The sequence below is a fragment of the Elephantulus edwardii genome, unplaced genomic scaffold (genome assembly GCF_000299155.1).
Source record: "Elephantulus edwardii isolate Elephantulus edwardi_28Jun2011 unplaced genomic scaffold, EleEdw1.0 scaffold00068, whole genome shotgun sequence".
NCBI classification, from domain to species: Eukaryota; Metazoa; Chordata; class Mammalia; order Macroscelidea; family Macroscelididae; genus Elephantulus; species Elephantulus edwardii.
The window spans coordinates 9,248,966-9,266,440 of record NW_006399818.1 but is presented as its reverse complement, the minus strand read 5'-3'; the positions used below and the strand labels follow the sequence as shown (position 1 = coordinate 9,266,440).

At 38.3% G+C, this 17,475-nt stretch overlaps 1 protein-coding gene across 1 annotated transcript in view; it reads right to left on the bottom strand.

Moving 5' to 3' along the window:
* Positions 1–6,038: 6,038 nt before the first annotated feature.
* The window catches only part of GAS2L3 (growth arrest-specific 2 like 3), a 26,466-nt gene continuing 15,029 nt past the window's right edge, over positions 6,039–17,475 (bottom strand). Inside the window, exons 5-8 of the mRNA XM_006888522.1 lie at positions 13,887–13,950; positions 13,114–13,252; positions 9,352–9,459; positions 6,039–7,349 (exon numbers count right to left, since the gene is read on the bottom strand). Of these exons, the coding sequence (XP_006888584.1) occupies positions 6,039–7,349; positions 9,352–9,459; positions 13,114–13,252; positions 13,887–13,950 (1,622 nt within the window). The remainder of the gene's footprint in view (positions 7,350–9,351; positions 9,460–13,113; positions 13,253–13,886; positions 13,951–17,475) is intronic.

Sequence of the window (17,475 nt, the reverse complement as noted above, 5' to 3'; positions counted from 1 at the left end):
TAGATAGATGATAGATAGATAGAAAGATAGCTAGATCTGGTGGTCTACTGTGTAAGGGGTCGCACTGTCAATCCAAAGGTAGGCAGTTTGAATCTGCCATTTGCTTCATCGGAAAAAGATGGGAAATCTCGTTTTATGTGATTTACAGCTTCTGAAAATCTACTTAAGTTGGTTCTGACAAGATGCCATTTGTGTGTGTATGTTTATACTCCACTGTTTCAGATAAATCTTACAGGTGAGACAGATAATCCTATTCTTTAAAAAAATGGACCAGAGTATTAAATATGCACTTCTTTAAACAGGTTCCCTAGACCCTCAACCAGATGAATTGACACAGTGATTGTAGCAATGGGCTCAAGTGTGTACAGCTCCTGGGATTATAAGGAAGAAATATCTGTATTTTTGCTTGCTTATCATTGTTCTAATTAGTACGGCACTTGTCTGTCAGTTTGCTGTACTTAGATAACTTGTGAGTGTTGTGATGCTAAAGGCTCTCAGTGTGTCAAATGCCAGAGGAGTCACCCACGGTGGACAGGTTTAGGACACCTCTCAGACCAAGACAGACTAGAAAGGAGGATTTGCCATCCACTTCTGAAATAGCAGGCCTCTGAAAACTCTATGAACAAGAGAGGTATAGCGATAGTTACACTAATGGTAGAGAACAGCAGAGATTGTGAAGTTCACACAGCATAGGATAAGGCTCACGTCCGTTGATGAGTTGCTATGAGCTGTGACAACACCTAATAACTATGGTGAAACATTGTCAGGGGCCCAATAAGCCACTAGCCACTACAGTCAAGTCAATTCTGACTCATAGAAGAGCCCCATTGGTTTCCCAGGCTGTAAACCCTACCTGGAGAATGGTGTACTTGGTATTCTATTTTATGGCCATGCTGATATTAGCAGTATGAGATGACAAACATCCTTAAAGCTAAACATTTTTATCTAATAATATTATTTCTAATTAGTTTTCTTTTTAAGAAATCATATTAGACAATAATTTTTATATTAAACATATAAATTATATAGTATGTATAAGTATTCCCTCAAAATTGAGTCTTATTTCTGTAAGAACAGTTTATTTGTAGTAAAGCAGCTTTTTAGTAAAATACAAATCTGTAATTTTCAGGTTTACTAGTAAACATCTTGTTTTGCAAAAATTCTACAAAGCAAATTTAGATTTATAAAAATTTTCCCTTCACAAATCCCCCAAAAATTTATGAAATTATCTAAGTGGTAATTTCTGTTTTCTCTTTGAAAACATATATTTAATTAAATGCTTTTCATATGAAAAAAAATAAAAGTGTTTAAAGAAGATTATGTCTGTATCAAAGTCAATGTCTGTGTTTCATTGACTATGGAAAGGTGTTTGTGTAGATCATAACAAACTGTGGCTGACTCTGAGAAGAATGGGAATCCCAGAACACTTGATCTTTCTAATGCAAAACCTATACTTGGACCAGGAGGCAGTCATCAGAAGAGCAAAGGAACACTGTATGGTTCAAAATTGCATCCTATCTCCCTATCTTTTCAACCTGTATGCAGAACAGATTATCCCGGAGGCTGGGCTCTATGAGGAGAAATGTGGGGTCAAAATTGGTGGGCGATTTATCAACAATCTGTGTTACGCAGATGACACAACCCTGCTTGCTGAAAGTGAGAAGGACCTGAAGCACCTGCTGCAGAGGGTCAAGGACTACAGCCTACAATATGGATTGAGGCTCAATGTCAAGAAGACAAAGATTCTCACCACTGGACCAATTGGCAGCATCAGGATGGATGGTGAAGAGATTGAGATTGTTCACAACTTTAGATTGCTTGGCTCCACAGTCAACACTCTTGGCACCAGTAGCCAGGATATTAAAAGGTGCATTGCCATGGGAAAGTCTGTTGTTAGGGACCTCTCCAAAGTACTGAAGAGCAATGGTGTCTCTCTAGAGACAAGGTGCATCTGATACAGGCCATGGTCTCTGCAATCACTTGTTATGCATCAGAGAGTTGGACAATGACCAAGGAGGATAGAAGAATTAATGTCTTTGAGCTGTGATGCTTGAGAGTACCATGGATTTCTAGGAAGACAAACAGATTCATCCTGGAAAAGGTTAAACTGGCGGGGGTGGGGGGCTCCTTGGAGGCAAGGATTCTGTGGCTCCATCTAACATACTTTGGACATGTGAGGAGAGACCGGTCCTTGGAGACGGACATCATGCTTGGGGGGGGGGGGGGGAAGGACAGCGCAGGAGGGGAAGGCCCTCTACGAGGTGGATTGATTCAGTGACTGGGATAATCGGGATGGGAGTGTCAGAGACAGTGCGACTGGCACAGGACAGAGCAGAGTTTAGGGCTGTTGTACATAGGGTCGCTAGAGGGGGATTGATTCAGTGACTGGGATAATCGGGATGGGAGTGTCAGAGACAGTGCGACTGGCACAGGACAGAGCAGAGTTTAGGGCTGTTGTACATAGGGTCGCTGTGAGTCACAAGCGACTCGACGGCACATAACAACGTCTGTATCAAAGTTGAAATTCAAACAAGTTTATAGAAATTGGGATGTTTACAAGTAGTTGTTGTTACAAGTAGTAGTTATGTGTAAATACAATATTGTGTTATCTACTTTACTTTTGTAACCAATAAACAACTTCTTTCGGGAGAATAAATATTGTTTATTAAGGCCTTATAACAACTTAGGGTATATTAAGTATAAAAAGGACTCTCAGCATAAAAATGGCATCTTAACAGTCATTGAATCAAAAATTCTTATCAAATTAGAAATACTTCAAATATACAAGGGAAAGATTTTGAACAAGAACAAAGTGATCTGAATGTCTTCAGGATATAAAATAAATAATAGAGGCACATTGAAAAATTGACAGATATATCTTTATTTTAATTCTTGAGAAAAGTTAAGTGAAAATCCGATACAAATACTAACACAAGGAAAGAATACACAAAAATTTGGATTCAAGTGATTTCAGCAGGTGAACCTTGCTCGATATAAAATAGCTCACAACAGTTTTTTATGTAAACCTTTAAAATATTGAATATATTTAAATCACAGAGATAAAGAGACTGCAGAAGAAACATTTTTCTAAAAAAAAAAAAATTCCTTCTCCATTCAGAGTTGTAAACTCAGTGTTGTTGTTGGGTGCTGTTGAGTAGGAACCAAGCCATAGCTGACCTTCCAGTGAGGTTTCAGACCCTCCAATCAGGTTTCAGAGGCAGTAAATCCCACGGAGAGGAGATTGACCGCCTCCCAAGGAGCAGCTGGTGGATTTGAACCATGTGCCTTTGGGATTGCAGCACAGTTTCTTACCAGTAGGCCACCAGAACTCCATGCAGAGAAAACATAATTAAAGATCATCTAATTTTACCAAGGCATTTTGTGGAGGCCTTAAATACTTATTCTTAGCTCAAACAAACAAAACCAACAAACCAACAATCAGCATTTCATTTTCCTCTGAGATTAACCTGATATATTAATCTCAGAGCAAATAAAAAGAAAAATTTATCTCACTTTTTTTTTGAAACTAGGTTTTTCTACCAATTACTTCAAAAAAACAAAATTTAACAAACGTTCTACTCAGTATTAAAGATCAAAGTCTCACACTATCATCAAATGAAAACTTCTAATTTTAGCAATGTAAAAGCTTTTTAAAAAGTAAAAATAGCAATAAACTCTAGCTGTTTAAAGGGATTTAAAAACACAATTCTGAGAATTAACTTTTGGCACTGCTTATTCCAAGAATGGGCTATTTCCTCACGAGTGACTTGCAGCTTTGAAAATCTTCCGGAGGGTCTGCGCTAAGTAAAGTTCTGACTACATGGCCATGACTTTGACTTCATATAAACAAACCCTTTATTTTGAAAAGATAAGAAATATGTAACTAAAAAGTCATTTACCATGAAATGTTATTAGGTGCTATCACACTGGAGAAATTCTCTACTGTAGAAGAACAGAGCTACTTAAAAATTGTCTTTCAACTTTTCAAAAAATAAGTTTTGATTGATTCTAGACTAACTTTGTGCCAGATGCCGAGGGGATATTTTCATTACCAATAATTCTCAAAAGTTAGTATGCATTTGGTAAAATTGACTGGGTTTACTGGATGGCTGCAATACCAAATACTTTTTCACTTAAGTTCCATAAGTTACTAGCGTAGAAGTACTGTTTTTTGGTTTTTGCGAAAAATAAACTACTTGATGGTAAAACTGTTTCTCTCTGACAGACTAATACATGATTAATTCTGATCATTAAAAAAGTAAAGTGTCTAGCATCTCTTAAACAATTACTTCACTTTCCCAAGATGTAAATATTTTCCCCCTTAATGTCAGATCTATACAAATAAACCAAGTATTTGGTAAGCATCTTTTTCCAAAGAGAAGCACTAACCATCCCAAAAATCAGCATGTATATAGTCTCGTTGTCTCCCTCAGACACACAAGAACCACGCTATAAAGTCATAAGCCCTAGAACTTTAGTAGTCAGCTTAAGATGTATATTTAATGATTGTACACGTATAGAAACATTTTTCTTCAGAAAAACACATATTCCCACTTAAAGGAAAAAGGGGAACACAAACCCCAAAACTGTGATAACTAATAATACTGTGATATTATTAAAATACACTTAAAAATTCTCAAAGTACGTGTGTGTACATATTTTAAACAGTAACAATCCTTTAAAAGGGAAATTATTTACAACTATCAGTTTTAGATCAATGGAGTCTTTGTAATCCAGGTAATGAGACACTGCCAAGAGAAATAGTTGTACATTTATTGTAACTTAGGACAGTGCCACTGGAAAATTAAAGGCAGCATGACTATATCTAAGAAAATGAACATAATTGGGAGAATGCTGTTTAAAATGCTGTTATTGTGCTATACAAAAATAATACACAATAGGATTGTTATACAGCATCACTTGAAGATACTTTCATATAATCCTAAAACTGTTAAATATAATTTTGATGTTAAATCACATAACCTTAATGTAAAAAACCTCAAATTTAACTCACAAGAAATGATTTTAAAACTATACCTAATGTGTTAAAAGCTTCTAAATCAGTTTCCTTACATATTGCACAACATCCATCTCAAATATAAAAATGTCTAAAAGTTTTATAGATAATATAGGAAAAACCAAATTTCAGCTTATGTTTCAATAAATTAATTTTTAGTGGAAATATAAGAATATTACATATATAAGAATATTACAGTGTTAATAAAATGCTAGCTAAAAATGCATTTTTATTATTTTTTTTTTACCATTTGGAAATCTTTGCAAAGATTTAAATAGTGAGTCAGGCCTACGCCAGGATAGTGCCAAGCGAACAGCAAGCAGCCATAGGTACTCAGTACTGTCTAATCAAGCAAAACAGGCCAGGAGATCCCGTTTAGGAGCCTTTTGAAAGATAAGTGCCAAACCGCTGCTTTCTTAATACAGTGCAGTAACTGCTGTTAAGAGCACCACTGTTACAGATTTACAACCCATACTTAATGCACATGGCCTAGTGGCGAGAAGCTGCATTGCAATGCTGAAGGCACGCAGTTCAAATCCACCAGCTGCTCCGTGCGAGAAGGATGGGCAATCTCCTCCCCTGCAATTAATGCCTCTCAAAACCTGCTGGAGAGGCAGCTATGGGCAGGCTCTGACTTGACAGTACACTACAACATACAGTAACTAGAATTCTAGTAGTGTTCCTTGACTCTTCCATTTCTCTCAATGGAGATATTAACAGCAATGTTTTGGAGTAAAAGTTATACAGAAGCCTATTATTAATATGATCCTCACCGTGATTTTATAACTGCGTACCCAATAAAAGGGAAGCATCTGGTGAACTCAGCTGTGTGCATTCCACTGTGCCCTCTCCTCACCCCATTTCCCAGCCCCAAGCTGCATATCTAACCTCTGTCGCCCATCTTGCTGGACTTCTGAATGTCTGCCCCTCTTGGACAATCCCAAGCAGAAGAAATGTTAAGATATGAAGCTCACACACTCATTTCCCTTCCTTCTCCCTGTTTCCCTGCAGTGACTCATGTTTATTTTCTAGGTTTCTTACTTCCAGTCATAACAAAGTAATGGTCATCATCTTCCTTCTTCTTTGTGGTAGGTTTTTTATCTCCACGAACCGCTTCCTTACAAGTTGAGGGTGGTTTCCTGGTGGCAGTTGGTGCTTTGACACCTTGTGGAGGTCCTCTAGCTGCACACTGGCCCTTTGGGGCAGAGCTTGCTGACTTTGCTGTGCTCTGTGTTTTGGCAGAAGACTGGGGAAGGCTCACAATGGCCAGTGGAGTACGACCAGGTGACCTCGAGGAGCTGGGTCCTGTCTGCTGGTGTGGAATTTTATTCTGAGGTTGATTTTTGGCAACTGAAGCCAATTTCTTATCTTTTGATTGCAGAGAAATTGAGGGCATAGAAGGGGGCTGGTTTAAATTCAAGGGTGATTTCAGTTTCCGTGCCGGGTTTGCAGAGGCTTGTGGGGCTCCATTAAGTGGCGGAGACTTTGTTGCTGGACTTGTGGCTGTGGTTTTTGAACTGGACTTTGTCATTTTGGAAGGGGCTTGCGCAGAAGAAGCTTTGGGCCGTACATGTACATTTGCTTTGGGTGGTTTGGCACACTTTGATGATGGATTTAAACGTGCTGCACTGCGAGATACCACTTCATCCCTAGAAGTAGTATTACAGTGCTTCAGATGCTGTGCTTCCATTTTTCCTGAACACTTATTTGGCAAAACTGCAGAATCCAGCACAGCTCTGGCCTTCTGGGCTGGGTTCTTTCTGCCTTTAGGAGTACTGGGCGATGTGATACATGTTTTTAATGACTGAGATACACAAGGCGCAGTTCTTGATAAAGCTGGTGAAGAAGTGCTTTTACCTCCAGCAGTTAAAGAAGCAAGTGAAGATGATAGGTTGTTTGAAGGAGTCGGTGGTTTCTTTGACAGGCCTTTTGAAGCTTTGGGATGGGAAGAAGCGGCTGGAGAATTCTGCAGTTTAGGACGGACTGACACTGAACTTGGATGACCTCCTTTTCGTGACGAGGCTCCTGGTGGCAGCACACCTGGTGGATGTATCTGCTTTTCTTTGTTCCTTGGGATGCCAGGTGTGCCAGGCTTCGCATTTTGTTTCTGAAACATGTTAACTGCTGACATAGGGTTCATTTCAGGAGGCTGAGGTGTTCTGGCAGGCAAATCAGGCACACATTCATTGGAAACACCTTTCTGAAATGCTAGGATTTTCTGTTCTAGTGTTGCAAACTGCAGTATTCGGCAGGGATCATACTTAAGCAAAAATCCTTGCAGGGTGTCCCAGCCTCCACCAACACGGACCATGACATGTTTTCCATGAAGCATCTGCCCAAAAAGAAAAAGTGAAAAGTAAAGCTATAAAATTGTCATATTTAGTCACAATTCATTAGCAGTCACAGATTGGGATGTCTGTTAATGTATAAATTTCAGATTGGCTTTACTGCCATTGACGGTCTCCTTCTTGTATTAGCAACTTAATTGAAATTGGATTACAAAACTAACAATTAATATATAGTCTTCCAACTTGTAAGGAAGATCTTGACATATACCCTGCATCCTAAGAACCCAAATTATTTATATACAAAATTGCAAGAACAAACCTGTCCCATGAAAAACAGAATAGTGAAGGAAGGAAAGAGAAAAAAATAGAGAAGGAGACAGGACTTTTGAGAAAAATTCCTCATAATAAAGAAAAAATTATTATGGAAGAAAATAAACAAGTGAAACTCAGACTTTATAATTTAATAAAATACTTCCATATGTGTTATATAATTAAATTTTTTTTTCTTGTTATTGAGAAGATACACAGCAGAACGTTCAATAATTTAACAATGTATACAACTCAGTGCACAACTCAGTGACTCCTATTAGGTTCTCGTAGGATTTTTTCCAAGGCCTTAGCTTGGCCTGGGCTCACAGGCCTGCCACTAACCCAAACAGCAGGTACATGGACTCAGATATCTTCCATCTTTACTGGTGCTGTGGTAGCTGGGTTTCAGGACCATGTCCATTCAGAGGCAAAAAGTGCAGCTGACTGCCCTGAAATTTTATCTTCAAGACTCATATTCTATCCCTAACGATATACTACGTTGCCTTAAAAAAAAAAAAAGGAAGCTGAGGTAAAAGATAGGAAACACATGCAGGGATGTTTCTCTGTCAGTTGGAGGAATGAATAAGATAGCAAGTAAAAAAATACGCCACCTAAAATGATATTTTAAACTAATTTTACAGTAAGTGTATACATCGGGGGAAAAAAACAGTTCTTATATGAGAAGACAAGAGCCCAAACAAGGGAAACTTACTTCCTTATCTGAAGAGGGGCTAAAAATCAACTGCAGATGAGGAAAATGAACACGTCACGTGTACCAGCATGCCAGCTGGCACACACCGACTCTATGTCATCAAGAAAACAGCCTTATAACTCAGGCCCAAAGCATATGTTTCGAAGGATATGCTTTATATTCTTTTTTATTATTGAGATGTAATATTAGTATGTATCACTTTGGGGTGGCTTATTTTTCCTTTTTAAAAAAGATACTTTAATGTGTTTTTTGGTAAAAATTTTACACAGCAGTTTAAGTTTCTATGCAACAAATTCTACACAAGTTGTTTAGTGACTTTCTGTACAATGTGTAAATATACTCATTTTTTCTGTTCTGGTTGTTCCATTTTCATTAATCTCATTTCCCCACCATTTTATGTTTCCATCTTGGCTTTTGTAAAGATGAGGAATGTTTACATTACATAGGTAATTTTTAAAAGGCATTCAATGTTCACATGTGTTATTCTTTTTTTTCTTAACCAATTTGTCTGCTAGTTACGGGGGGCTAATTTTGGTTCAAGGTCTGAAGAATATCCCAGGGCAAGATTCTAATTTTAATCAGTCCAACAGGTTTGTTTTGCTTACTTTTAGAAATCTGCAGTACTAGTTCACATTTTTCTACCCATTTTATCAGGGTCCATATATTGTGGCCTGATCATGTCTGATATTGGTGGTGGGCTTATTCCTTTGTAGAAAATGTGAAAAATTAAGTTACTTGAGGTGTACAAACAGTTTACCTTAATTACATTCAATATGTAAATACTCCAAGCTATGTTAAACTTTAAAGCTTTTACTTAAACTCACTATATACTTTTTAAAATATTCCATATAATTTTGGTACATCGAAATTCTTCTATTAGTAACACTTTTTCTAACATTTTTTTTAAAAATTATTTTTTTTAATAAAAAAATAAATGGGAAACAAAAGGAGTCTGCTAAAACAATACATGTCATTTTAAAATAAACATCACTTGTGCTTAAATGAACCATAAGGGGTAGACTTACTCTTATAAAGAGTATTTTATCCCCTAGTCGGTACCGCCCTTCAGATAAGTACTCAATGGAGAACCGGTGAGAACAACTACAAGGAGGATCTTCAGCAATATGTTTAACCTGTGACGAAAATGAAATAATCAAATGTGTTGCTGTTAGCGGCCAAAGATTTAGTTCCAACTTATCAAACACACTTATTTAACCCTGGTGATAGGAAGTATCTTATCTAAAGTTAATGAAAAGCAGTTCTATTATTTAATATTTCTTCTCTGTAACTTGATGGCAAATACTGACACTAGATGTCAGTCAATTTTACACAAAACCAGCAGCAATGGAAATCCAAGCAATTCTCCGTGCCCAAGTGTGATATGGCTCTCAATGCGCTGACTATAGGAGAAGGCCTGAAAAAGTGGAAAACATAAAACAATGAACTCCATTCAAAACACACTTAGGAAGTTCTAGGAAACAAAAAGGTCATTATTGAACTTGAATCACTTCGTGCCCTGAAATAATACATCCATGTCAATTTAAAAAGAGGCAAGTCAGAAAAAGGCATTCTCACTTGTCCCTTAATAGTGTCCCCAACTAGCTAAACTTTATTAGGAGACTGGGCTATCAAAATGGTTAAGCACTGGGCTGCTAATGGGAAGGTCTGCAGTTTGAACATGCCAGCGGAAAGATGAGGCAGTCTGTTTTTATGAAGATTTACAGCCTTGGGAACCGTGAGGAGCAGTTCTACTGTCTGACAGAGCCAAGAGGAATTGAATATCGACTTGATGGCAATGAGTTTTGGTTCCTTATATAAAGTATAAGTTCAAGATCTCGGTATACCACATATTCATAGGTGAACATTAAAGGTACTCCTCTGACATAAATACATTTAGAAATTTGGTTTTCCTTTGTAATTTCCACAACCAGAATGCAGTTATGAAAGCCACTAACTTTTCTTGTTTAAAATAAAATTCCTAAATGCTACATTATAATCAGTAGTACAAAGCTCACAACCTAAACAAGGGGTTGAATTCACCGAGTCGCAGATAAGGAATATTTGTTTCTTTTTTTAAAAAAATTAACATTATAACAATGAATAAAATAGCTAAAGAATTAATATTATCCACAAAGGCATTATCTTACTGTTAATTATTTCTATAGTTTGTCTTGAATATGCTTATTTTTCACAAAACTCACTATTAGTTGTGACTATAAAGTCGTTACAATGGTTACATGATAATGTCATTAAAATAATGAATCCTAATCTATTTATCCATTTTCTATTTAAGTGTATATACATTGTTTCCAGTCCCATTATTATAAATAGTAATGGATAAATTCATTCTGGTCTGTTTCTCTTTTGAGAATTTGAGATTTGTTATTTGTTTCCAAAGGCTTGTATAATTTTCTGTGGCCAGTGTTGTTGTGGCTGGGTGTGTGCTGCTGAGTTGTAACTGACTCATAGCAGGATTTCAGAGGCAGTTAATTACACAGAGGAGATTGCCCATCCTTTTCCAATGGAACAGGTGATAGATTCAAACCATGTGCCTTTGGAATTGCACAGCAGCTTCTTGCCACTAGGCCACCAGAACTCTCTGTAGGCAAAAGCCATTCCCCATTATAGAATTGACTAGCACCAGTTGTTTTTAAAATGTTGCTAATGGAACAAATAGTAATCTGATTTCCTGCATTATCAGCAAATTTCAATACTGTACTTTCTTCTTATTAGGTCATTTACCTAATAGAAACATTTTTCTTATCGTATCTGGACAATCTTTACACAATCTAGAAACTATCATTCTATTTCCTATTAAACATAGATATTTCCCTTACATTTTTGCAGGTGACTTGCCAACACATAACAACAATAAAGACTTTTTAGCTTGGTTTTCTTGTCTTGGAAGGCTATTGAAATGTTTTCCTATTCTCAAGTTCATTGCCACTGAATGGGAACTGACTGAAAGCTGACCCCACAGTGGGTTTTTGGAGGCTGTCCATTCCACAGAGGAGACAGCACATTTTTTTTCTTGTGTGGAGTCACAGGTGGGTGTGAACCATGGTTAGCAGTGCATCTCCCTGCAGAACACACCAGCAAGGCTCCCTCACTTCCGAAAAAGTCAGCCAGTGAAACTCTGTGGAGCACCGATCTACTCCAACACGAGTTAAAGTAACTCAACAGCAACTGGTAGTTGGTTTACTATATCTAAGACACAACAATAGTCCTAAACATTGACTGATGTTAGATTTGCTGTTATTTGCCGCTGAGTCAATAAAGATTCATAGCTGCCCTTCCAGTGGGTCTTTAGAAGCAGTAAATCACACAGAAATTGATGGCCCATCATTCTCTCATGAAGCAGCTGGTGGATTTTGGACTATATGCCTTTGGGCTGGCAACGCAGTTCCTTGTCACTAGGCCACCATCGTAATGAATTAGTTCTTAAAGAATTCTATGTATTAAGCATTTGTGTAAACTATCTCAACTCAAAAGAAGACCAGGAATTATTAAGGGGCTAAATAATAATATTTACTATTAAGTTCAGACGTCAGGGCAGAAGACACAAAGCCAATTGCAATTCTATGAATTTCTAAACAGTGACAAACAGGTAAATAAACTTAAGGATCTCTAGTTATCACTGATCATATAGCATGTTTGTATATAATCTGTTGGGGGAAGTTGAAAATAAACACCACCCATTTGTCCTCACAACCTTCTTCCTCCTGCAATCTCCAAATATCACTTATAGAAGCAGCCTTGGAAATTTCACATGAGGATTTTCTTCCTCCTTCACTTTCAATCTAATTTTAAACTTCCTTTAAAAATCCTACATTTGTTCCTTTCTCTTCATTCTCACTACCAGCACTGAGGTCAGGCTTTCATCATCTCATGCCTGAATTATTAAAATAAAACTATTACAGCCACTGCATGACCAAGAGTATAATCCTTATCCTATGTATATCAGCTTACAATGTTGCTGTTGTTGTTATGTGTCGTCGAGTCGCTTGCGACTCATAGCAACCCTATATACAACAGCCCTAAACTCCGCTCTGTCCTGTGCCAATTGCACCATCTCTGATACACCCACCCCAATTGCTCTAGTCACTGAATCAATCCACCTCATAGAGGGCCTTCCCCTCCTGCACTGTCCCTCCAACCGTACCAAGCATGATGTCCCTCTCCAAGGACCTGTCCCTCCTTACAACATGTCCAAAGTATGTTAGACGGAGCCTCAGAATCCTTGCCTCAAAGAAACAGCAGGATTTGATCCTTTCCAGGATGAATCCGTTTGTTTTCCTAGCAGTCCATGGTACGCTCAATACTCTTCTCCAGCACCACAGCTCAAAGGCATCAATTCTCCTTCTATCCTCCTTAGTCATTGTCCAGCTCTCTGACAACAATAACATGTTAAAAAACAAGTCAATGATCCCTTTATGTCCATTTCTCCTTATACAATGAAAGGGAGCTCTGGTGGCCTTGTGGCAAGAAGCTGCACTGCAATCCTAAAGGCACACAGTTTGAGTACACCAGCTGCTCTACGGAGAAGGACGGGCAATCTCCTCCTGTGCAATTAACTGCCTCTGAAAATCATCCACCAGAAGGTCAGCTATGGGTGGGTTCCGACTCAATGGTACACAACAACAACAACATTATGCGCAAGCAACACAAACTTTAACATAGTGTACCGTCAATCACCAAGAATATGCAGTGGTGTGTACTCTGAATAAAACACTTTCTGTTAGACACACAGCATCATCAGGAGCAAATGAAGGGTGTCCTTTACTTACAGCCTCATGCAGCTCTTCATGGCAGCAGCATGATTTTGGAATGCTGATGGACTCATCCAGCCCAGAAGTATTAAGCAAGGTTTCTTCAAGCTCAATTTCTTTCTCAAGTTTTACTAATACTGGTGGTTCAACGCCATATCTGAAAAGGAAACAGATCCAGATCTGACCATGAACCAAAGTTTGGCGCATGCACTTCTCTGTATCATGGTAGGTTATATTTTATTTTAAAGACGAAAATCTGTATGATTCTATTCTGGCCACTATTTCACTGGCACATCTGGAAAGGCTTTTTAATTCCTAAAATCTGGATTATAATCTTTATATCATGGTACTTATTTGGCTACTGAATGCTTTCAATATTCAACATGTGGTCTTAAAAAATATTATAACCAATTTGTAAGTAAAGATGGTGCTAAAATAGGCAAGGAAGATACCCAGTCTGCCTTCTAATTAGGTTCATTTTGTGTACTGAAGACTTGCCATTTTGTCGCCAAAGCAATATTAGATTATATGTTTTTACACAATTCTTAGGCTAAAAAGTATAAGTAATCACTTCCACAGTTTACTATTCAGGAAGATAAGCTGTAAGAGAAAACAGGTCGTGATAATCATGAAAATAGAACAAAATTACTAAAGAAATAGGAAAAAAAATCCACAATTGTTCTATTTTAATCAAATATTTGTTTTGACTTCTAGGAAATATTGTTCTAAGTTAAAATGAAGTCATTTAGAAAATATAGCATTGAAACTCTGAAATACCACGTGATAAATACCTTGATACAATTCGACCAATTTCAAGGAGGCAAAGATACACCTGTCTTGGATCTTTGTGCAAAACTGTGGAAGATAAGACCACATATTTTAAAGATTAAAAATAAGTTCTAAAAGCATATTTCTGGCGTCAAAAGAGTAAAAGAAAAATAAGGATAAATTTAATGTGCAGAGAAGGTGTATGAAACACATTTTCATTTTCTCTTTCTATTATCATTCTTCATAAGTGACACATTTTCAAAGACCTAGCTAACAAGAAAAAGAAAACTTATCATGAACTCTCATTGGGAGAGCATTTTCATTGTAAAAAATTTAAAGGTTTAGTAACATATTATTTATACATTAGATCTCTCAGTAAAATATTTTTAGAAGAATCTATAGCCTCAATTTGATTCTAAACTATTTTTAACATAGGACTACATGGTAATATCCTTTGTGAACTCTCAAATAAAGGCAACACAAAAGAAAAAGAAAGACTTCTTAAATTATGCAGAAGTTGATACTAGTCAAATATAGAAAGAAAGAAAAATCTATAAATCAATATCTCTCACTAACTCAGATTTAAAAATTACCAACATAATAATGCAAACCAACTCCAGTAGTATATAAAAGATGCAAAACTATAACCAGGGAGAATTTATCTGGAGGACATAAGGTTGACTCAACATACAAAAGGCAACATAAAACATCACAGTAAGAAAAGGAAAACAAAATAACGAGCACACAAGCATCTAAATTGATCCAGCACCCTTTCTTGGAAAAAAACAACAACCCCAACACCAATCAACAAAACACCAGAGGAATTCTTTACACACAAGGAAAAATGGAATTCTTTGTCTAGCCACAGGAGAGAGAAACCTCCCTCAACCCAGTGAAACGCAGGACACGCTTCACGCTGGCAGCAGCAGAGATGGCTGAACTAGATGAGCCACTGAACTGAACCAGATGGGGTCGGGGGAGCCAATATTGGCAAGAATCGAACTTTGCTGGACAATTTCAGCAGAAGCAGATATTGGCTGGACTGAGAACTTGGGAAATCCCTAGAGCTGTGAGACAGAGGTGCCTGCATGCACATTTTGGAACCTGTCTTGATTGTATTTTGTTATTAATCTGAATTATAATCATTTAACTACCTTAATATGGTTCTGTGAGGTTTGTGAGCTATCATACTGGATTTTGGACCCAGCTACTAGCTAAGCAGTAAGAGCAGCGGTTGAAAGAGTATAGCGATGCGTGGGAGCGTGAGGGACACGTCTGACCTCATGGGAACTGGCTTTGTTATTTATGCTGTGGGCGGGGAGAGTTTCCTCCTTGAAGCTGGTAAAGGTCAGATACTAACACCCCATGTGGCCCTTGCTCTTTTTACAGTTGGTGTCAGAAGTGGGTTGTACGTAATGGCTCCAGACTCCAGGAAATGTGGAATTTTTAAGAAGTTTGATGTTTGCAAAGGACAGTTAAAATGTCTACGTTTGATGTTATTTAAAAGCAGCTTATGGCCTGAGGCAGGCCATGAGTGGGTAAAATGGCCAGAGGGTGAAGGTTGAAAAATCACTGTGTTAAGGTATTTGTTGATTTAACTTCATGAATATTGCTGGGAGGTTTTTGTTCACATAGTAGTGTTAAGATATACTGTATACAGAGTTATGCTGATGTAATGCTGTTATTAAGTACCATAAAGTCAACCTGCGACTCATAGATACCTCATGTATAATAGCTCTGAATCCTGCCCTACCCTGAGCCAATGTCTCTGACAGGCCGAATTCCATTTCTCTAGTCACTGGGTCAATCTATCTCATCCTGGGCCTTCCTCTCCTACACTGCACCACCACCCTTCCAAGCATGATGTCCTTCTCCAAGGACTCCTCCCTCCTGATCATATGCCCAAAGTATGTGAGATGCGCTTCAAAATTCTTGCCTTCAGGGTGCAGCTTCATTTCACCCTCTCCAGGACAAACCTGTTTGTTCTCCCGGAAGTCCATGGTATTTTTGTTCAACACTCTTTTCCAGCACCACAACTCAAAGGCATCAATTCTTCTAATATCCAGACCATGGCCTCTATCAGGCATACCTTAGTCTCCAGAATGACATCCTTGCTCTTCTGTACTCTAGAGAGTTCCCTAACAGCAGACTTTCCCCAATGTAATTAGTCTTTTGATTTCCTGACTGCTGTTGCCAAGATTGCTAAATGTGGAACTAAGCAAACTGAAGCTTTTAACAATCTCAATCTCTTCTTCATCTATCATGAAGCTACCAATTGGCCCAATGGTCAGAATCCTTGTTTTGTTGATGTTGAGCTTCAATCCATACTGAAGACTACAGTCCTTGACTATTTGCAGCAAATGCCTCACATCTTGCTCAGTTTCAGCAAGAAGGCTGTGTTATCTGCATAATGCAGGTTGTTGAGAAGTCTTCCTCCAATCCTGATGTTACATTCATCCTCTTAAAGTCCAGCCTCTTGAATGATCTGTTCTGCATATAGACTGAAAAGGTATTCGCATAGGATGCAACCTTGATGCTCACCTTTCCTCATCCTGAATCATTCAGTGTTTCCCTGCTCTGTTCTGACTATTGCTTCCCGGACCAAGTATAGGTTTCCCATGAGCACAATTAAATGTTCTGATATTCCCATTCTCCTCAAGGTTAGTCACAATTTGTTGTGATCCACACAGTCTAATGCTTTTGCATAGTCAATGAAACACAGATAGACAGTCCTCTCGTTCTCTCTGCTTTTGGCCAAGACCCCTCTAACTTTGACTATGATGTCCCTAGATATATTGTTAAGATGTATGATATAATTGATTACGTGTTGTTGTTGTTGTTAAGTGCTGTCAAGTCATAGGTGACTCATAGCGACCTTATGAAGGAGAGTCCTTGACGCTTGGGTGCCTTTCATCCTCTCTCCAAGTTCATAGGGTTTCCGGAGGCAAGCTATTATGGAAGTGGATGCCACTCCTCCTTCCACGCTTGTTTTAATTGGGGAGCTCCACCCCACTCTCAGTCTGCATTGGGTAGCCAACCATTAACATATTTGACACATCAGTGTCACAGTGTTCAGCCTCACAATGAAAGACAGGCAACCAGGTCATAGCCACCTTTTGGGCTTGAAGCCGCTGCTGCCTTCAACCCAAGGCCAAGTGTGGCTTCTCTGGCTCCTAGAGGCAGAGATGCCTTTCTCCAGAGATTGCCACAACACAACACCCACGTACACAGCAACATGCTGCCTGGCCAAAGGATCACAGCCACCCTGGGTGGGGCAAACCTGGGTGATTATGGCCGTCTCCTCCCTCCTCTTCTCCTTTTGGGCTTGAAGCCGCTGCTGCCTTCAGATATTGTAAATTTTGAAAGTGAGACGTGTCCTGGAGAATGCTTGTAGAAATCAGTAGATTACAGCATATGTATGGGACGTACCCTGGGGGGAGGATTAAGCCCCTCTCAATACTCCGAGGAGATCTGCAATTGTATAGATCTTCCTTGGATGACATTTGTATAGATTTAGAAGGAAAAAAAAAAAGAAAATAAGAGAGACTTTGACCTTCTAAAACTACAACAAGCAGTTTGGTTTCTGAGGGAAAGGAAGGAAGGAAGGAAGGG